The sequence below is a fragment of the Mesocricetus auratus genome, unplaced genomic scaffold (assembly GCF_017639785.1).
Source record: "Mesocricetus auratus isolate SY011 unplaced genomic scaffold, BCM_Maur_2.0 Super-Scaffold_100018, whole genome shotgun sequence".
In the NCBI taxonomy this organism is placed as follows: Eukaryota; Metazoa; Chordata; class Mammalia; order Rodentia; family Cricetidae; genus Mesocricetus; species Mesocricetus auratus.
The window spans coordinates 1,330,348-1,351,527 of NW_024429199.1; the positions used below are offsets into that span (position 1 = coordinate 1,330,348).

General features: G+C 42.1%; 1 protein-coding gene across 2 annotated transcripts in view; it reads right to left on the reverse strand.

Moving 5' to 3' along the window:
* Sec63 (SEC63 homolog, protein translocation regulator) overlaps window positions 1-15,690 on the reverse strand; it is a 65,555-nt gene extending 49,865 nt beyond the window's left edge. The window contains exon 1 of one of the 2 annotated variants that reach the window (XM_040758166.1): window positions 15,475-15,690. In XM_040758166.1, coding sequence (XP_040614100.1) covers window positions 15,475-15,598 — 124 coding nt within the window. In that variant the 5' untranslated portion in view covers window positions 15,599-15,690. The remainder of the gene's footprint in view (window positions 1-15,474) is intronic. The other variant, XM_040758165.1, reaches the window with a different exon arrangement.
* Between the last annotated feature and the right edge of the window lie 5,490 nt (window positions 15,691-21,180).

Consider the following 21,180-nt stretch of genomic DNA (forward strand, 5'->3'; position numbering starts at 1 on the left):
TTCTCTTACTGGCTGATGAATAAAACACTGATTGACCAGTTAGCCAGGCAGAAAGTATAGGCGGGGCTACCAGACAAGGAGAATTCTGGGGAAGAGGAGGCAGAGAGAAGCCTTCAGAAGGAGACACCATGTAGCTATTCAGGAAGATAAGACAAGCTGGGCATTCTCTGGTAAGATAAGGTCATGCAGAAATACATAGATTAATAGTCATGGGTTAATAATTAAGAGAGAGCTTGCCAGTAAAAAACCTGAGCCATTGTTCAAACAGATAGTTAATGTAAGTCTCTGTGTCTTCCTTCTACTGCAGCTAAATGGCAGCAGGATCAGGCAGGAAGGAAATTTTGTCTACAGATGATGTCCACATTGTTCACCCTTATATCCTGTTACCAGTGTGGTAGATGATAAGTATATGAATTATTTCATTTAGATCTTTCAATGAAATACATAATATTAAGTGCGTAGATATATATTGCTATAACTATTATTTAAAAGAAAATACTGAGGCTCAGAGAAACTAAATAACTTGCCCCCAAGTTACAGCTCTTTCCTAAAGAACATCAAATAACTATTATAAAATAGAGATGGGACTTATGCAAAAGTTTAGATTCACAAGCCTGGACATTTAACCCTTGTATTACACTGCCTCCCTCTAATAAAGGAATACCTAGATTGTTAAGACAATTCTCAAAGAACTAAAACATACTATGCCCCTTTTCTCATGAACTCTGCTATACCTACCCTGACTGTACCTCCAAAGCAGAAAATTAGTATGAAGAAATCAAAATATTTAAGAATAAAAACATCCTTTCTGCTTCCTCTGCCACCATGGCACCTGTGAAAACAGTTTGTGGTGAAGGGAGGCAAAGATTTTGAAGTTCACCCTTGACTGAAAACACCCTGTAGAAGATAGAATCATGGATGTTGCCAATTTTATACAATTCCTTCAGGAGAACACAAAGATGAACAGGAAAGCTGGGAATCTTGGAGGGTTTGTAACCATCCAACAGAGCAAGGGCAAGTTCACTGTCACTTCTGAGGTGCCTTTCTCCAAAAGATACAAGAAATAGTGCACCAAATATATCTGAAGGCCAAGTGGTAGTGGCACACACCTTTAATCCCAATACTCAGGAGGCAGAAGCAGGAGGATCTGTGAGTTCCAGGACAGCCTGCTCTACAAAACCAGTTCCAGGACAGCAGGGCTGTTACAAGGAGAAACTGTCTGGGGAAAAAAACCTTTTTTGAAGAGCAATCTCTGAGACTGACTGCTCACTGTGGTTAGTAACAAAGACAACTATTAACTGTGTTACTTCCAGATTAACCAAGACTAGGAGCAGGAGGAAATTGAGACACAGTGGTCTGGAATGTTTTGTATAAATTCATAAATAAAATTTAGGAGCAAAAAATGATGATTAGATGCAATCTCTAATAAAGTCAAGTGAAACAAAGTTTATCTTCCCCCCCAAAAAATGCACTAGAAATAAAGTAGCAAAAAAATTTTATGCTGGAAAGTGAAGGAAGGCAAGACAATAAATTTGGCAGGAGAATCAGAAGTTTGATCTCAGGGCAGCAATAGTAGGAAGTGATATGAAATCTAAGAAGCAGAGCCTAATAGACTCTAGGAAGAGACAGAGGTACCAGTGCCATTCTGGCTTCTAGTTCCAAGAAGTGATTCTTCCTGCATTACACACTCAGACATTTATCATGGCACTCTTATCAGTCAGTACTATGCTGACTTCCAGCCTCCAAAATATTTAGTCTGGGCTGCATGAGACCCTGACACAAAAAAACAAACAAACAAAAAAAAAAACTGGGAAAAAATTGTTACACTGTATAAACACAATGAAGGGCTAATAAAAAGAAAATATATTCATGATCAGAACAGACACAATTTTTATATTTTCCATATGTAGTTGGTAGAACCATGAATCCTCATATTAAAAGTCCATTAGCATACATGAGTCAACATTTTTTAAAAGACTATTTTTAATTAAGTGTGTTTTTATGTAGGTTTATACATGAATGCATGTGTCCTCTTCCATGAAGCCAGGAGAGGGCATCGGTTCCCTTGAGACTGGATACAAGTGGTTGTGAGCTGCTGGAACCCAACTTGAGCAAAAGCACCAAGCTCACTTAACTACAGAACCATCTCTTCAGCCCTGGAACAACCATTATTTTCACTTTATTTCATTAATTAATTTATTTGGAAATAGGGTCTCACCATGTAGCCCTGGCTGTCCTGGAACTTGTATTTTGGCTAGGCTAGCCTCACTGAGATCTACTTGTCTCTGCCTCATTAGAGATAGGATTAAAGGTGTGCCCCACCGCAGACTGGCAGGAACCACCAATATTAAATCCAATTTTGACTCCTCTACACTCAATGCTGTTGAGGACTGAAAATCCATCTTACCCATTAACAAATACCTGTCCTCTTTACATCTGTCTGGAGTATTTAAGTATTATATGAATATGTGCAGAAAATTATAAACTCTTTTATACAATAATGCTTAGAAAGGACATCTACTATGTACCAAGACCTCTCTGGACACTGAGGATATAACAATGACAACAGAAACACTCTTGGTCCAGATTTGTGGCTCAGTTGGTAGAATGCTTATCTAACGTGTAGGAAGCCCTAAGTTCCAAATAGTATAAACCAGGCACAATGATGCATGTCTATAGCATCATTTCTGAGCTGTAAAAAAGATCAATGGAAGGTAGAGAAGTAGGATAAGAAGTTCGCCGGGAAGTGGTGGCGCATGCCTTTAATCCCAGCGCTCGGGAGGCAGAGGCAGGCAGATCTCTGTGAGTTCGAGGCCGGGCTGGTCCGACAGCCTCCAAAACAATACAGAGAAACCCTGTCTGGAAAAAAACAAAAAAAGAAGAAGAAGAAGAAATTCAAAGACATTCTCCACTATTTAGAAGGGTTGGGCGTCCTTTTGGGATACATAAGACCCAAAACCCTCCTGTTCTTTACACATTGCATAGTCTAGTGTAGTAAAGAAATAACATTTGATGAGTGGTGGTGGTGCATCCTTTAATCCCAGCACTCAGGAAGCAGAGACAGGTGGACCTCTGAGTTCAAAGCCAGCCTACTCTACAGAGCAATTTGGGGACAGCCAGATGTACACAGAGAAACCCTATATCAAAAAAAAAAAAAAAAAACAGAAAGAAAGGAGAGGAAGGGAGGAAAGGGTACAGGGAGGGAGGGAGGCAGGCAGGCAGGCAATAATAGAGGAAAACGGGGTGGGAGGGCACTGACAGAGGGAGCTCACTGTGAAGATGGCATCTAAGCAAAGAGAATGGGGACAAAGGAGGAGGTAATGCGGCTACCCAGAGGAAAAGTACTGAGGCAAAGCAAACATGGAAGGTGAGGGAGGGAAAGAGCACCCAACAAGAGATTAGTACAGCCCCACCCGGGAAAGAATGGGATTCACAAGGCACTGAGGCAAGGCTTCATTAACCCATGACCCCTTTTCAGAGAACACAACACTGGATATATGTGTATAAAATAGGTACATCAGTCAAACATTTATTGGTAATTAATAAAATTGAAAATAATTCTTGGTATACATATTATTTTTTACCATTTCTCTAAAAAGAAAAGCAATCTGCATACTAATGAGATGGATTTGTTTGTTTACTTTTAGTCTTGACTAAATATTTAGTACTATAGGACATATAGCATTCTTAATGTTACTTGAAATCCTGAATTGTTATAATCATCAAGACTGATTACTACACTTGCATAAATACATACTACAATATGTAAGTATATTTAAGGACATTTCAGAAATTACTGGAAATTCTGTTCTTGGTCCAAATCAAAATGTAATGATTATTTTTTCAAATGAAACTCAAGTCAACTCACCAAACAGCAATTTTAAAATTCAAACATTCCAAGAGCAGAAATGATGGCTCTTCCAGCAGACCTGAGTTCAACTCCCCACACCCACATCAACTCCAGCTCCAGGGATCAGACACCCTCTTCTGGCCTCTCGAGAGGCAATCAACCATATTCAAGCAAATAAAAATAAAACAAAATGAATTTTATATCAAATATTCTGAGCTGGAAAGATGGCTTAGCAGGAAAGAGCACTTGCTACTCTTCCAGAAAACCCAGATTCGGTTTCCAACACCCACATGGTAGCTCACAAACATCCAGAACTCCAGACCCCCAGTTCCAGGGGATCTGATGCTCTTCTGGCCTCCACAGGCACCAAACACACATGCATATACACATATGCAGACAAGCACTCATACATACAATATAAAAATAAATAAATTTTAAAAACATTCTAACAATACAATTCAAAGATATACTAATTGTGTACTTAACATTATGAAGAATGACAGTCTTTGTTTTCTATATTTAAATTATGTACCTATAAAATCACAAGACTTGTATGTAGGTTAAGAACACAGCATTTACAAGAGTGAATATGTCTTTGAACAGGTCATGTTCAAAACCAGGGCTACAGGGAAGTCCAAGGACACAATGTAGGTAAGTGGTGACAGAAAAACCTGGAATTCCTTTTTCATCTGACTTTGAATAAAAAACTAATTCCAAGCATCCAAAAGTTTAAAAGAGTTAAAACCATTAAATTTCTTAGGAAAAGATTATTAAATTTGAATAGCCTTGAAACTTGCAATAGAACCTTAGATATGGTCCCAGTAATATAAACAAACAAAAGGAAATAAATTGGACTTCAACAAGATTAAAACTTTTGAGTTCATTAAAGGGCATCATCAAGAAAGAAAGTAAGGAGATAAAGTGGCAAAATACTTGCAAATTATTAATCTACAAGAGAGTTATCTCCAGAATACATAAGTAATTCTTACAAATAAACAAGGGGGAGGGAGATAGGCACAGGATCTGAATAGACATTTCTTCAAAGACATACAAATGACCAGAGTACATAACAACAACAAAAAAAATTCTCACTATATTAAGAATTAGGGAGCCAGGCAGTGGAGATACACACCATTAATCCCAGCACTCAGCAGATAGAGGCAGGTAGATGTCTGTGAGTTTGAGGAACCTGGTCTACAGAGTAAGTTCCAGGACAGTCAGGACTATTTCACAGAGGAATCCCGCCTCAAAAAACAACAAAAAAGCCGGGCATTGGTGACGCACGCCTTTAATCCCAGCACTCGGGAGGCAGAGGCAGGCGGATCTCTGTGAATTCGAGGCCAGGCTGGACCGAAAGCCTCCAAAACAGAAACCCTGTCTCGTAAAACCAAAAAAACCAACAACAACAACAAAAAAGAAAGAACTAGGGAAACACCAATCAAAACTATATCACTTAAAAGTCCAGTAAGATAACTTCAATTACAAAAAAGGGGGGAGTAAGCATTAGACAGGATATGTAAGAACTGCTAGAAACGATTAAGACTGTGGAAAATGGTCTGGCAGTTCCTCCGAAAGGTGAATACACCAATTCTACTCCTAAAAAATATTCTCAGAAGAGCTGATAAGAATCCAAACACCCTGACACACGCCACTGCTCACTGCAGCACTATTCGAAGTATCCTAGGAGTAGATAGTTTTATATGTTCTTCAACAGATGAAAAAAAATGTTTTGATAATGTTAGAAAATACAGGAAACTTGGAAGCTTAAAGTCAGACATTTAAGTAGAGTGATAGTCTGAATTACACACCTAAAAAAATCACAAGCTTGCATTATATTTTACCACAGTAAGATTTCAAATTAAGAAAGGCTGATATTTCGGGCAGCATGTCCTTTACATTCCTACTGGTGCCATTGTTTAGATCACATTATTTCCTGTCTGCTTCTTAAATTCTGTTTGCTCTCATTTTGAAGGTTCACAGTGCAACTGCAAAAGTGACTTATAAACTCTTCAGCTGGACATACAAGGAGCTTCATGATTTCAGTTGTATTTTCTCACATTTCTTCACTTTCTGAACCCTAGTGTTCCAACTGATCTGATGTGTCCTTTGAACACATCCCACGCTGGCCCACTTCTACACTTTTGGTCATACTACATTTCTTTATTATTTGTGAAACCTGTGTGTATGTCTGTGTAGCATGTGCATCCTGATGCCTGCAGAAGCTAGAAGACAGTGTCAGATCCCCTGGAACTAAAATTACAGATGGTTGTAAGCTGCCATATGGGTGCTGGGAGTCAAACCTGAGTCCTTTGGAAGAGCACCCAATGCTCTTACACTGGGTCATCTCTCTAGCCCCATCCTCACCATTCTTAATGGTGAGGCAGAAAGACTGCCCAAGTTCAAGACCAGTATGGGAAGCATAGTGGAACCCTGCCCCTCAAAACCTACCTACTTTAAAAAACCTTCTCTGAAGGCTGGAGAGATGGCTCAGCAGTTAGCACACTGGCTGCTTTTCCAATGGGCCAGGTTCAATTCCTATATAGCAGTTCACACCTGCCTTTAACTCCAGTTCCAAGAGGAATGCTCTTCTGACCTCTCTAGGTATCAGGCACACATATAGAACATATACATACATGCTGGCAATACACATACACATAAAGATAAATCTGAACAGCAAATTTAAATACTGAAGATTTTCCTAACCTTTAGCTTACCAGTATCACCTCAACTAGATGCCAACACTTTATCCAGTTAACCTTCACAGCACTTGTTTTCTCTCCTCTTACACTCTACAGTGCTCTGGATACAACAACCCAAGCATCTAGTTCTAATCCCCCCACGCCCCATGCAAGTTACCTAAACTAGACGATGTATATTGCATTCATCATTTTACTGTTTACAGTAAACAGCCAATGAATACTCAATGTTAGTCAATGAATGAACTACAGTTGAGAAAAAATGTAGATTTGCAAAGAATTGGAATTTGATTGAGAAAATTTCTTCATCCATGACAAAAACACAATCCCGAACAGTAAGGAGTACTTTTTTCAAGAGTGTGAACAAGAACTTTCAAAGAAGCAATGTGGCCTTAGCATGAACAGTGTAACATTTCTTGCTGATAAAGTGTCTGGTGATGATGGGAAATGGTTGTTTGTTGGTTTACATTTTTATTTATGGAGTGGTACGTGAGCGTGCATGTGAAGTCAAAGGACAACCTGCAGAATTCAGTTCTCACCTTCAAGCATATGGGTTCAGAAATCAAATTCAGATCCTAAGATTTAGTGATCCATCTCACTAGACAAGAAATTGTGGTGTTGTTTTGTTTGTTTTATTGAGGCAGGGTTTCTGTGTGTATAGCCCTGACTGTCTGAGAACTCACTCAGTACACCAGGCTGGCCTCAAAGCTCAGAGATCCCACCGGCTTCTGCCTACTGAATGCTGGAATTAAAGACAGTGCCACCACCAAGCTTCAAGTCATGTATTTCTGTTTGAAGCAATGAGATCTCCTCCACCACCAACACCCAGTTCCCAGCTAACTAAACCCAGGAATTTTTTAAAGTGACACCTGAAGGCTGGGTCTGGAAATGAGAACTCAGACTCCCCACTCCCTTCCCCCTGTCTCCTCTTTCCCTCCCTCCCTCCCACCCTCCCTGTCTCTCTCACTCACTTTGTGAGTGAATTAAAAGGTATGAATGAGTTAGGGAACAAGATTCTGAGAGAACAGTCTTGCTTGGTGGTACATGGCTTTAATCCCAGCACTCAGGTGGCAGAGGCTGGTGGATCTCTTGAGTTCCAGGTAAGCCAGGGATACATAATAAAACTCTCTCAAAAATAAAGAGAAAGGGAAAAGGGAGTGCCTGTGGAGAGATGACTCAGTAGTTAAGGACACGTATGTTGAGCAGTACAAAACCCCCTGTAACTCCAGCTCCAAGGAAACACCTTCATCTGGCTTCCCTTTACCCCTTCATATACACACATAAACCCACACATACACACATAATCTTAATTTTTAACTGGAGAAAATTAATTTTTAACTTTACAGATTCTCCCAAAATCACTATGTATACAACCTAACCTTTAAATAAAAGCAATTTCACATCTTATTAATCCAATGTTTGCCACATCTCTAAAACCTGACTATACCCTAATTCCTTCTGCCAAGTTTCCAGGTGGTTTCCTCTGTGCATATAGACTACATGACTGATACCAAACTCCTCTGTCAAAATAAAATACACAAGATTTCTCCCCCTAAACAATCGCATTTCTTCTATCTCTTATATTCCTTCAAGACCTAAAATTTTTGTTTTGTTTTGTTTTTTTACGAGACAGGGTTTCTCTGTTTTGGAGGCTGTCGGTCCAGCCTGGCCTCGAACTCACAGAGATCCGCCTGCCTCTGCCTCCCGAGTGCTGGGATTAAAGGCATGCGCCACCAACGCCCAGCAAGACCTAAAATTTTTAAAAAGATTATATGCCCTGATTAAGTATACACATTCATAAAATATATTGCTTTGAGGAGCTGGAAAGATGGCTCTGCAGTTAGGAACACCTGTTCCTCTTACCAAGGACCTGGATTCCAGTCCCAGCACTTACACATGGCAGCTCACAATTCCTTTGAACGGCCTGCTTTTTTCCTAATTAAGCAAACAAACAAACTTGACCTACTTGAGATCTCAGTTTTCTCATACAGATATTTAAACTCCCTCCAAGTACTATTCAAAGAACATTCAGCACACATCACCTTAAAGCTAATAAATACCTGAGATGAAAAAGGCTGTAGTCTGTAACTCTACCTGGAGGGGCAAGTGAGGACTGCCCCAAGTAAGACTATAATTAGCCTCACAGGGAATTTAGGAAGGAGAAACACCAGGAAAAAGTCTTCCACACCTAGACAACTACACTGGCTGAATTTGTCTTATGTAACTGTTTCAAAGGCTTACATATTTTGAAGGACGACTTCAAATTAAACTGTGATTAACTTGTCAGTTTTGACCTTAGGCACTACTACAAGTCCCTGGAGCAAGTCACTCTTCAGTTGTTTCTGGTGCAGCCTACTACTAAATACAAACAGAGGGCCCAATGTAAAAACTAACTACTAACCAGTTCTCCCAGTCATAAACAAAACACTACCCCAACAGCAGAAACATTCAGACTCCCAGTTCAGAGTACTTTATGGAATGGCCATAGGTTAGGTCATAAATTATCTGATTATCTTTCCTCTGACTACATGGCATGACATAAAAATCAGTGACAAGTAAAATTACAACAGAAGTAAAACTTATAGAACTGTGAACATGAAATCAACAGATCAGAGAACTCAGGAAAAAACATGATAAATTAAAATTTATGGGGCAAAGCATGAATAATGTTCAGTGGGAGGGTTCATAGTTTAAATAAAATAAAATCATCACCAATAAGAGAAAAAATCAACTGTTCATTCCTTTGTTCTTTCAGCTTGTAAAGGTATATTTTAATTACTGGGGGGGACACACATATGCAGTGCTAGGTCTCAAACTCAATCAAATGCTGAGGTGCCTATTAACAGAGCAAATCAGATGATGTCTGCCAGCCTCTCTCAGCATCACCAGTACCTGTTAAAGAGCCATCCTGGCTGGCACACCCTCCAGCCCAGTGCTGGACTGTCCTTCCCCCAGCTTCTTTGATTCCTATATAATCAGCCATTTTAGCAATGGCAGTCTCTGAACTTGCTCCAAGACTCCTTTCTTAACTCCCCTCTTCTTTCTTCTCTTCCTCTCTCGCTCCCCCACCCCTGGCCTGGCTCAGTCTGGACCCTTCCAGATGCCCCTGACTATACTCTCCCCTACATGTACAATGAATCTTCTCCTCAACCATACCAACATCCTCGCTCACTTGTTTTTTCATTCATGCAGGTACACACTCAGGCCAGAAGAGGGTGTTGGATCCTCTGGAGCTAGTCATGTATAAGGTTTGTGGGTGCTGGGAACTGAATTGGGATCCTCTGCAAGAACTGTCCCTTTTAAAAATTTTATTGCATGACTCTCTCGAACACCATGGCGCATATGTAGAGTTCGATGGACAACTTGCAAATTCCAAATATGGATCCAAATAATCAGACTTGGCATCCGGTACTAGCAGAGCCATCTCTCTGGCCCACTTTGTGTTTTTCTGCACTGGGTATTTGTAGCTTAAGAAAAGACACGAACTAGAAAAAAAATCTGATCTATCATCTAAAGAAACTAGAATCATTACTCACCTAATGAAGGAATTTCTACTGTGGTTTTATAGGTATATTTACATGTACATTTTTTTTCCTTCTAAAAACCATTCTCAGGAGGCCTGGTTGGTTTGAAGTTTTCTGTTTTTGAGATAAGATCTCACTAAGTAGCCCAGACCTGCAATTTACAATCCTCTTGCCTCAGTCTCCCAAAGGCAGGTGTGCACCACAAACCAGCTTCATACTACTTCTTAATTCCTTATAGCTAAGTTATTTCCACACCTAGGAAATAGAGCTTAGAGTTCAGAGTTAACTCAAATAGAGACTAGGCTAGACCTTCCTTAAAAGACAAAAAGAAACATCTACTTATATCCTCAAATAAGAAGTGATTGACTTATATACTATTTGAGAGAATACAAGCAAATAAAATTAGTTTTTAAAACATTTCATTAATCTTTTCAAACAATAAAAAAAGAACCCTGAGGACTTACGTAGCAAATCAAAACAGTATGTACTAATAATGCACGTCAGACACTGTTCTGGACACTTAACATAAAGACCAGTCTAATCTCCACTCTAATTCTAGACTTCTCTTTCTCTATTTTACAGATGACCACCTGCCTATTAAAAGCACGGGAACCTGCCAAGCCAGATTTCAAATTCGGAATTAAAAAACCAGCAAACACTGGAGCTGAAAAGATGGTACTTCCTTCCAGAGGACCTGTGTTTGGTTCCCATCGCTCAGATGGGCCAGCTCACCACTACCTAGTAACTCCTGCTATAGGGGGATCTGAAACCTTCTGAACTCCACAAGAACTCACACTCACACATACATACTACCCTCCCCCACAGCACACCCACCATTTAAAAATATAAATAAATAGGTTGGATATGGAAGGTGGCACATACCTTTGATTCACAGCAACTGGAAGGCCAAAAAAATTTTTTAATTAAAAAAACCTAAAGCAAAAAGAACAGAGAGCTGTGCACACAAAGTCACAGTGTAATGTTTATGGACAAACAAAGATAGGAAGTGACTGAGGTAACTGCAACTATTTCAGAATCTTAAGAATGCCTAAAATACTAAAGACTCCACTCACAGCAAAAAGGTAACTACTCTGGAACCTATTAATGGATAGCTACGGTAAAATGTTATAAATTTCATTAAAGTTGTCTTTGGGGATGGAAGGATGGCTCACAAGCCAAGGGAAGGAGTACTTGTTGCTCTCACAGAGGACATGAGTTCTGTTCCCAGCACCCATACCGTGGCCACAACCACACATAACTCTAGATCTTGACTTCCAAGGAATCTAAGGCCATTCTGACCTCCTCAAGCACAAGGCACTCACATAGTTTTTGTAAAACATTCAAACACATGAATCAAAAACAAAATTTGAGTTGTCTTGACAAAAAATTTTACTTTTGACTCCCAGAACTTTATTAAGCCCTGTTTCAGAAATAATTCTAAGCCCAAACACTAGGACATTTTTTAAATGGTGGTGGTGGTGTATAGGCATGCCAGTGTCTGTGCATAAGGACAAGTTTCCAGTCTTTTCTTCCAAAGGCATACAGATCAATCTGAGGGGGCCAAGTTGATAGGGAAAGTGCATTTACCCACTGTGCCAACTCTCTGGTCCTAACTTCTGGTTCTCTGTTCTGGTTTTTGTTGTTGTTTTGTTTTGTTTTTGGTTTGATTGGTGTTTTGGAGGGGTTCTTTTTAGCAAAAAGCACACACCAAAGCAAATATACTACCACCCAAAATTATCTCCAACAAAAGCCATTCCTAGAAGCTTCTCCGAACAATTCTCTCAAACTTACCTAGACTTTCGTAAGAAGATATAAGTATGTAGCCTCACTCCAGACTGATCAGATGAGTCTCTAGGGACATCTAGGTGTAGAAGCTCTGAGTACTTTTACTTGTAGCCTCTGCTGAGAACCACTGTTACAGGACATCTAAACCATCCATGTCATTACTTTTTCATATAGATCCAGTTTTATTGAGCCAATTTTCAAAGAACCAAGACCTTTCATACTAAAAGGGGTATGAATTAAGTATGCTTAGTCCAACACAAAAGATTAAAATCAGGGCAAAAAGATTCCACTGATACTGTTTAGAAAGTAAGTCAATTAGCATATCAAATTTGGTAAACACTAAGCTATTTCTATTTTCCCAAACCCTAAATTTCACAATCTGTGAAATGGCACTACATTTTACAATGTACTCAAGAGCTCACTAATTCCAAGAAAGCCAAGCAGAAACAACTGTGAACTCTGGCTCCCCATGTATATTTTAAATTTTAAAAAAAGTAACATGGAGCCAGGCAATGATGGCACACATTTAATCTCAGCAAAGAGGCAGGTGGATCTCTGAGAGTTCAAGGCCAGCCTGGTCTAAAGAGTGAGTTCCAGGACAGCCAAGACTACACAGAGAAACCATCTGAAAAAACAAACAACAACAAAATTATCGTGGAGGAAAGATGAGATGGCTTTAGGAGGTAAAGGTGCTTGCAGCCATCCCTGACAATCTTAGTTCAATCCTCAGAACATACAGGGTAGGAGAAAACTGACACCCAGTATTCTCCTCTGCCTACAACCATACAGGCAAAATAAATGAAAATGTAATTTTAAAAACACATACACACATTACTAATAGCCGAGAAAATTAATATTCCAAAAGGAAAACAAAACTATTTTCTAAATGAAATGATCATGCAAAAGCCATAAAACCAGCCAGGAAAGGACACATGAGCAACTTATTTTGCTACAAAAAATGTTTGAAAAACTTTCTTTTTCAGGGGCTTTGGATGATACTCAAGACCTTTTATTAACTGGACTGGAGGGAAGAGGCATAATAATGAAAGAAAGCATCCATTTACTGTCATTATAGTTCTAAAGAAGAACGTAACAGTAAATGCAGGAACAAGTCTCTTACTGACTAGGACTAGAATAGCACTGAAGGATCCTTCATTTCGGCAGTGAATTTGGGGTGAGACCAAACAAATACATCAACAGGTGTATATTTACAGAGGCAAACCTGAAGCAGAAAGCCAAAGGCAAAGAAGAAACAAAGCGACAACAGAGGTCATGTACCTTTTTAATCTAGCAATAGGAACAAAAGGCTTTGAAGCTAACAGTGTTCTAACAGTCTCCGCCATACAAGAAACTTACCCAGCCTCCAGGGTCTCAACAGCAAACTGAGGGCAAGGACAACAGTTCTTACCTCACTGCATTGCTTTGGTTATGCTTGAGACAAGGTCCTTCACTGTGTAACCCATGCTGGCCACCAACTCTCAGTTATGCCTGCCTGGGCCTCCCCAATACTGACATTAAAGGCATCCACCACCATACCCAGTTCCTCGATACATTTTAAAGAAGACTTTTAACACGAACATTGCAAGGTCAAGATTCACCCAGTCAAAATCAACTCCTTCCATTTATACTAATAGCACTTCTCCAAAGACCCTCCCCTAAGGAAAAGGGCACAAGTACATTTTGTATGCTATGTTATCAAACAACCATGTAGCCCAAAATTACCATAAAAAATCACTTTCAAATCTCAAAAACACATCAAAGTCTTAATTTCCATAAAGAGGAATTTTTTAATCAGAGCAGCTCCTGATGATACTCAACCAATCTACCTACTGTCCCAATACCCTTTGTCTTCCACACAACCTACCACAGTCAAGCAGGTGGACATAAACTACAATACTGAAAAGTATACCTCCTCTTTGTTGTTTTTGTTTCTTTTTGTTGTTTTGTTAAGTCATACAGTGTGGGGGTGAGTACCTACACCCCTTCTGTGGAAGTCAGAGGACTAGTCTCAAGTTTTTCCCTTCCATCCTTTGATTCCAGGGGCCAGAATCAAGTTGTCAGGCTTTGGGGGCCTATTTTTGCAAAAAGGTCTCATGTTGCCAGGCTAGCTTTAAACTCACTATGTAGCCAGTGCCGGTGGCCTTGAACTCTGAATCATCTTGCTTCCCTCTCAAAGGCCTTGGACAGTATTTGTGAACCACCACAATGGGCGAGGATTCCTTTAACTTGAATATTAAAATACTTTGATGTGCAAAGAAAAAAACACTCTGTATAAGAACACCAAATGTATGCAACACCACTGTCCAAAACCCCACACATCTCAATGCACTTGGAAACACAGAACACAAACGACAGTACGAAATACAATTTCAGAAACCAGCCCTGAATGACAAACCAGGGTAACTTTGGGTAAATTGTTGCATGTAATGGATACTCAAACTTATTGTCAAATGCACAAAAGAGATACAATCCTTGCTTGCTCTTTATCCTAAACTTACTTTAGTTCTATTGTGTAACGAAATAATTTTATAGGACCCCGAATTCTCTCATCAAAGTGTAACAAGTTCTGGGATTCACTGGTAACTTTTTCCCAAGGTACACTAGACAACCTAGATCATCACCATATCCAACCTAAAAGCAACTTGGCAGACACAGAAAACTTTCCCTCAACGTTGCAGTTACACCCAAAACCTACTAATTACGGGTTAACACCACCAGAAATAACCCATGAGGCGCTTGTAGTCAGTGCCATCAGCTTTAAGACTATCTCGTACCATACGTCTTACCAAAGTGCAACACAAAATCCAACATTACAATACATCTAACATTCCGTGGAACTATTTTAGGCTGCGTTTTGACGGTGTTTAATGTGAAGACTCAAGAACTAAAAGCGAATGGGCGAGCGACCCCACAAATACCTCCTCCAATGAACCGCGCTTAATCCTTCATCCTTGCACTTTCCCGTTGTAAACAGGAAACTCCAAAGAGAAAAGGAAAGGAAACGGAGAGAAACCTATTTTCGCTTTCATAAAAGGAATAACGGCAGCGCTTCCAACCCCCACGATGTGAGTGAACAAATAAAAAAGCAAAAGGGAGGAAGTGACAGGGGTGGGCGTCTGGTGAGCTCACTTGGAAGTCCCAAACATGCCACCCAGCTCAGGGGTGCCCCCAAACATCTGTAACAACAGCTGCAGCAGGGACACCGCGACGAGAGGGATTTGAAGGGTGGCGGGAGCGGAGGTCGCGGAGTTGTGCCCTCCTCGGCCAACTCTTCTCCCGCCCCCCATCCCCAACCTCCCCAGCCCATCCCGCTCGCTCCAGAAAGAACACCCAACGCAGGCAGAGGCGGGGAAGACAAAGAGGCAGCGGGCAGGGGACTTCCAGAACAATGAGGAGCAGGTCCAAGCCAAACTCCTGTGGACCACGCAGGCAGGCGAGCCGGCGGGCGGCCCCGGAAATCGCCGCCGAGCTCGGGCCCCGCGGACGGCGGGCCCTCAGGCCGGGCGCGCGGGCGGCGTCTCCGGGACGCGGGGCAGCGCCTGCGGGCGGGACGGCGCCGCCAGGAGCGGAGCGGGGTGGCCGCCTGAGCGCGCCCGGGCGGGCCGCCGTCGGGACTCACCCGCATTCTGGTCTCGCGGCCAGAGGTAGTAGGTGGCGGGGATCACGATGAGCCCCACGAAGGAGGTGAGGAAGTAGAAGAAGGTGTTCCCGCTGTCATCGTACTGGAACTGCTGGCCCGCCATGGCTCCGCCTCCTCTGCCGCGCTCCCCCTCACCGCCGCCGCCACGACCCCGCGCTGCGCTCCGGCTCCCGGCGCCCCGGCCCCGTGTGGCGTAGCTCGGACGCCGCCGCCGCCGCCGCCGCCGCCTCTCCTCCCCGCCCCCACGCCGCTCTCACGGACACGCCGCCGCGGCCGTCGTCAACTCTCGCGAGAGGAGCTAGTTCCCGCCCCGCGCGGCTGGTCCCTCCCCGGCCCGTTCGTCCACACGCTTGCTGAGAGAGACGTGGCGCGCGCAGCAGAGAAACTCTGCTGGACCCCGCCCGTGGTCCCGCCCCCGAACCGCGGGCCACGCCCCCGACTCACCGAGGCCCGCCCAGGACCCCGCCCCCCTACTTCCCGGCACCCCTTCCCAGCAAGCTTCTCCAGATTCCCAGAGCCTGCCTGCGGTGACGAGGCAGGCGATCGGTGGGCGCGGGCGACTGTCCTGGGTGCGACTGGAACCTGAGCTATTATAAACAGAGCGAGGTCGCCCTGCCTCACACTCTCCTACCCCTCCCTCTCGCTTTTCCCTGCTTCTGATCAACTCCTCCAAGTCAACCTTGTGGAAACAAGTGCCATAAAGAATAGGGAAGGAGGATTGATTGTAGTTTTGTTTGCAAAGTAATGGTTGCTACTTGAAAACTGAGGGCTACGCTGCACCCTTTTTGTAGATAAAGATTCCCTAACCCTGCACAGGTAGTTTCCTGAGTGTTCCAAAGTTTAGGTATTTGGAGCTGCCAGGTCATTTTTCAATTGTCAATAAAGCCCCCATCGAATAAAGGAAAGTGTACAGCAATGGTTCTCAACCTTCCTACTGCTGCAACCCGTTAGGTAAAATTCCTCGTGTTGTGGTGACCCCAACCATAAAACTACTTTTGTTGCTATCTCATAACTGTGATTTTGCTATTGTTACAAATCGTCGTGCATATATCTGATATTGCAAGATGTCTGATAGTCGATTCCTGTGAAAACAGAGAGAGGCTCAAAACGTTGTCCAAAGATTATGCTCGATGAGAGGTTTAGGGATCTGCTCTGAAGTCCTTTAACAACAGGTGGTGCCCTTGGCCACCTTACTGCGTTTCCTACCCAAAGAGCCTGGCACGTCTTGCAGCCTATGAGCAAGCTGACCAACAGTCACACTCTGCTCTTGGCCACAGGTCCCAGAAGCCGGAATCAGCTGAGCTGCAAGAGAATCCCACCAAAGTCCCCAGGCCACCCGCATTGCCCTCTGTGGACCGACAGGACACAGCTGTGGATAGTAAAGGATAATGATGTGTAATGCCTTTCGAAAAAAGAAAGTACCGTTCAAGTACAAACATTCTACTGCATTTTAAGGCTTGCTTTAAGACTACATCCTGTTAACTAAATGGCTTTTCAATGGGCCTTCCATTGTCTGAGGAAAAATCTGATTCTACAACCTCTCTTATTTAATGTCTCAAAACCAGTTATGAGTGATGAGTAATGTGAGTTATGCTCTCTTACAATAGATTATGTTCACAACTATTCTGTCTTCCCTTTCAAGTCCCATTTTGACAGGAAATATCTCTGCATTTTCTTCCTTGGTTTTTGTTTTTGTTTTTCTGTATAAAGTTTCCAGGGACTTTATTATCGGAGGGAAACTTAGACGTAATAAGAAGTTTGGGATATGAAGTCAAACCACAATTGTGGCCATCCTGAGGGATAGACAGGAGATTTGGGGCATGCAAGAGGGAAAAGAACCCCTCATCCCAGAACATTAACACCAGTTCTTAGGCAGTGGAGGCAGGCAGATCTCTGTGAGTTTGAGGCCAGCCTGGCTATATAGTGGCTCTCAGCATGCTGAAGTTCTGAACACTCTTTCTCCTGACCCCCATGCTTAAGTCTATATTACAATAGTATTGGCAAAACCTCCACTTTCTTCATAACTGCTCAGTCCTGGAATTCTTTTGAACATCAAAACCATGAATCCTGGTCCTGAGTCAAGATCCCTAAAACTCAAGGAACTTCTCAAGTTGCTTGGGGAGCGGGAATGTGTCAATAGGGAGCTATATCTCCATTGTTCGTATCCCCCAAATGCTGACAACACAACACTGACAGGCCGGGAACAACTTGCTTAGCTGAAGAAATGCACCGCTCATAGACTTGGTTCTGCTGGAGCATGTAGGATTTCTCTTCCTTAGGTTTGCAAAGTGTTGAACTGGAATTTTTATGACTCAAATTATCTTTAACTTGGCATTTATGCAAAGATTAATACATCAGTTTTATAAACTTATGACAAAATAAATTATTGATCGCAAATAACTTGCGCCAATTGTGGTGGCGCACGCCTTTAAACCCAGCACTCTGGAGGCAGGGGCAAGCAGATCTCTGTGAGTTTCAAGCCAACCTGGTCTACAGAGCAATTTGCAGGACAGCCAGGCTTCCATAGAGCAACCCTGTCTCAAAAAAATAAAATAAAATAAAACAACAAAAAGCTCTCTTTGCACTGTTTTTCTGGGCATTAACTTCTTCAGTTGCAGCTTTGAGCTCATTTAAAAGCGTGAATTTAACAATTTAAACATGAAATGTCAATATGAACAAATCGTATTATTTACTACGCCTCTAACCAATAAAAAATGTGAAATCTGTTGAACCAAAGCCTATAAATAGTTTTTGTAACAGGGTCTCATGTAACTCTAGCTTGCTTCAAACTCAACATGGAGGCAAAATAACTCTGAAGCCAGATGTTGTAGCACACACCCTTGGTCCTGCACAGCACTCTAGAGGCAGAGACAGATCTCTGTGAATTCCAGAGCAGCCTTGTCTACAGACCAACTTCCAGGGCAGCCTGATCTACATAGTAACAAGAGCATGACCCTCCTACTCCTTCCTCTACCTTCTAAGTGCTGGGATTGCAGGCATGTGCCACGACACCGGACCCTACCACTGATGATATTAACTTACAAAACCATTTCTTTTAAGAGATCATTTAGTGAGATTTTTAATAATAGTAACTGACTACGGAAGAAACTGAGCCACAAACACATCTTGTCCTTAATTTTGGCATGTTGAAATGTATTTTAATATCACATCCGAATATGTCTGTAAGAGAATATTTTAATTGCTTGGTAGTTTATATCCTCTCAGGTACAGAAAGTTTATTTTTAGGCTCCTTTTAATAATTTGTTCTTTCCTTAGAATGAATCTTTCATTTATTGGCAAATCATCCTGGCATTGACTTTCATTTATGCAGACCAAAGTATTTGTGTATTCAATGTAATTGAAATTATTCAGTTTTCTGTGTAATGGAGTTAACTACAGAGACCAGAGGAACCAAATCATTAAGTAGGTACATGCAATTGGTTCTAACCTCCTCCCTCTTTCCCCACATCTCAGTACAGTCGTCCTCCTCGTCTGTGATATGTTCCAAGCCTTCCATCGAATGCTTGAGACCACAAATAATACAAACCCCACAGATACTGTGTTTTTTTCCTACACGTGCACAAATGCAATGCCTTTTCTATCTTAGCTATATCTTAGGATTATACATGTGGTCAGGAATTTTGAAGTCTGAAATATAAGAGCAAACCAAGAACAATTTTCTTTTGCTTTCTTCAAAACTATGCAGATAGGGCTGGAGAGATAGCTCAGTGGGTGAGGTGTAGTGATATTTTGTTTCTGACCTAACAAATAAAGCTTGCGTGAAGATCAGAGTGCAAAGCTAGTCACGCTAGTTAACCAGGCAGTCGTGCCACACACCTTTGATGCCAGCACTTGGGAGAGAGAGGCAGATGGATCTCTGTGAATCACCATCATTTTGCCATTTAACTTAAGGAAGCACTTTATAGCTACTTTTTGGTTTGTCTAAATAATCTCCATTATCACCCTTTTTTTAGCTGCCATACCATAGCTCATCTGAAGACTGAGATGGCTAAGTGACTAAAGGGTGAATAATGTATATGCCATGGACACCTTGATGACTCAGAATCTGGACAGGACACAGCAGAACCGAGAAGGATTTCATCAGGGCACAACAGCATATAATTTCATACTTTCAAATTATTTATTTATTTCTGGAACATTTCATTTAATATTTTATGGTAAATGGACATACTAGATGATAGGGAATTAAAGCCATGAAAAGCAAAATCCAAGAAAAGGAGGAATCACATAAACCATGACTTTTATTTCCAAAGCCTAGGAAATCCCCTTCATTTCCTTCTTCTTTCATGACAGGGTCTCATGGCATCTCTCCAAACTTGATACGTAACCAAGGGTGACTTTGAACTTCTGATCCACCCGCCCCTCTATCCTAAGTGCTGGTGTTGTTACTGGCTTACACCACCAAGCACAATTTCAAATAATCTTTAAAAAAGAAAATAAAGTCTTTTTCATGCAGGCATGCTAGCACATGCCATTAATTACAGCACTTGGGAAGCAGACACAATTAAATGTCTGTGAGTTCCAAGCCAGCAGCCAGGATTGTACATCGAGACCCTGTCTTAAAATAAGACAAAAGATTTAGTTGTTATTGGGGCTTCAGGAAAGATGGCTCAGTGATTAAGAGTACTTGCTGCTCTTTTCTTTGTGTGCGTGCGTGCGTGTACATGAGTACTTCCAGAAGCCAGAGGTGTCAAGTCTACCTGCAGCTGGGTTACAGTGGTTGTGAGTTACCTGTTGTGGGTGCTGGGAATCAAGCCTGGATTCTCCAGAAGAGTCATCTCTCCAGCTCTGCACATGGTGCTTTTACAGAGGACTGGGGTTCAGTCCCCAGCACCCAGAAGGTGGCTCATAACTATCTGTATCCTCTTTCAGGAGATCTGAGTGTCTTGTGGCCTCCTTGGGCACCAGGCACACATGTGGTGTCCATATATCATGCAAGCAGAAACAATTATACACACAAAATCAAAATAAGTAGGCGGAAAGTGGTGGCACATACCTTTAATCCCAGCATTCGGGAGGCAGAGGCAGGCGGATCTCTGTGAGATGGAGGCCAGCCAGATCTACAGAGCAAGTGCCAGGAGAGGCTCAAAAGCCACAGAGAAACCCTGTCTCGAAAAACCAAAAAAAAAAAATTAAAATAAGTATTTGAAACTTGTGTATGTGCATGCACATACACTCGTGTGTAAATTCAGATGCACACCTGTCATGAAGCATATGTGGAAATCAGAGGACTGCCTCAAACATCAGTCATTGCCTGCCACCTTGTGTGAGAGAGGATCTCCTGGTATGTTTCCACTGTACATGCCAGGCTAGCTGGCCAGCAAGCTTCCAGGGTTCTCCAGACTGGATCTGTTGTCTCCCTTCAAGGGTGCTGAGATTATAGATGCATTACCATTTAATTTTCACAAGGTAGTGGTGGCACACACCTTTAATCCCAGCACTCGGGAGTTTGAGGCCAGCCTCGTCTACAGAGTGTGTTCCAGAACAGCCAGTGCTACACAATGAAACCCTGTCTCAATGCCTCCCCCCAAAAGACTATCCCCCAACTCAAGAGGAGTGGGTGTCCATAGCTACGATAGTCATGGCTAACATTAGGTTAGTGGGGACTTCAAAAGCTCACCCTGTACTCCAAGCAGCATCGGTGATCTTCCCCGTCTACCAGGA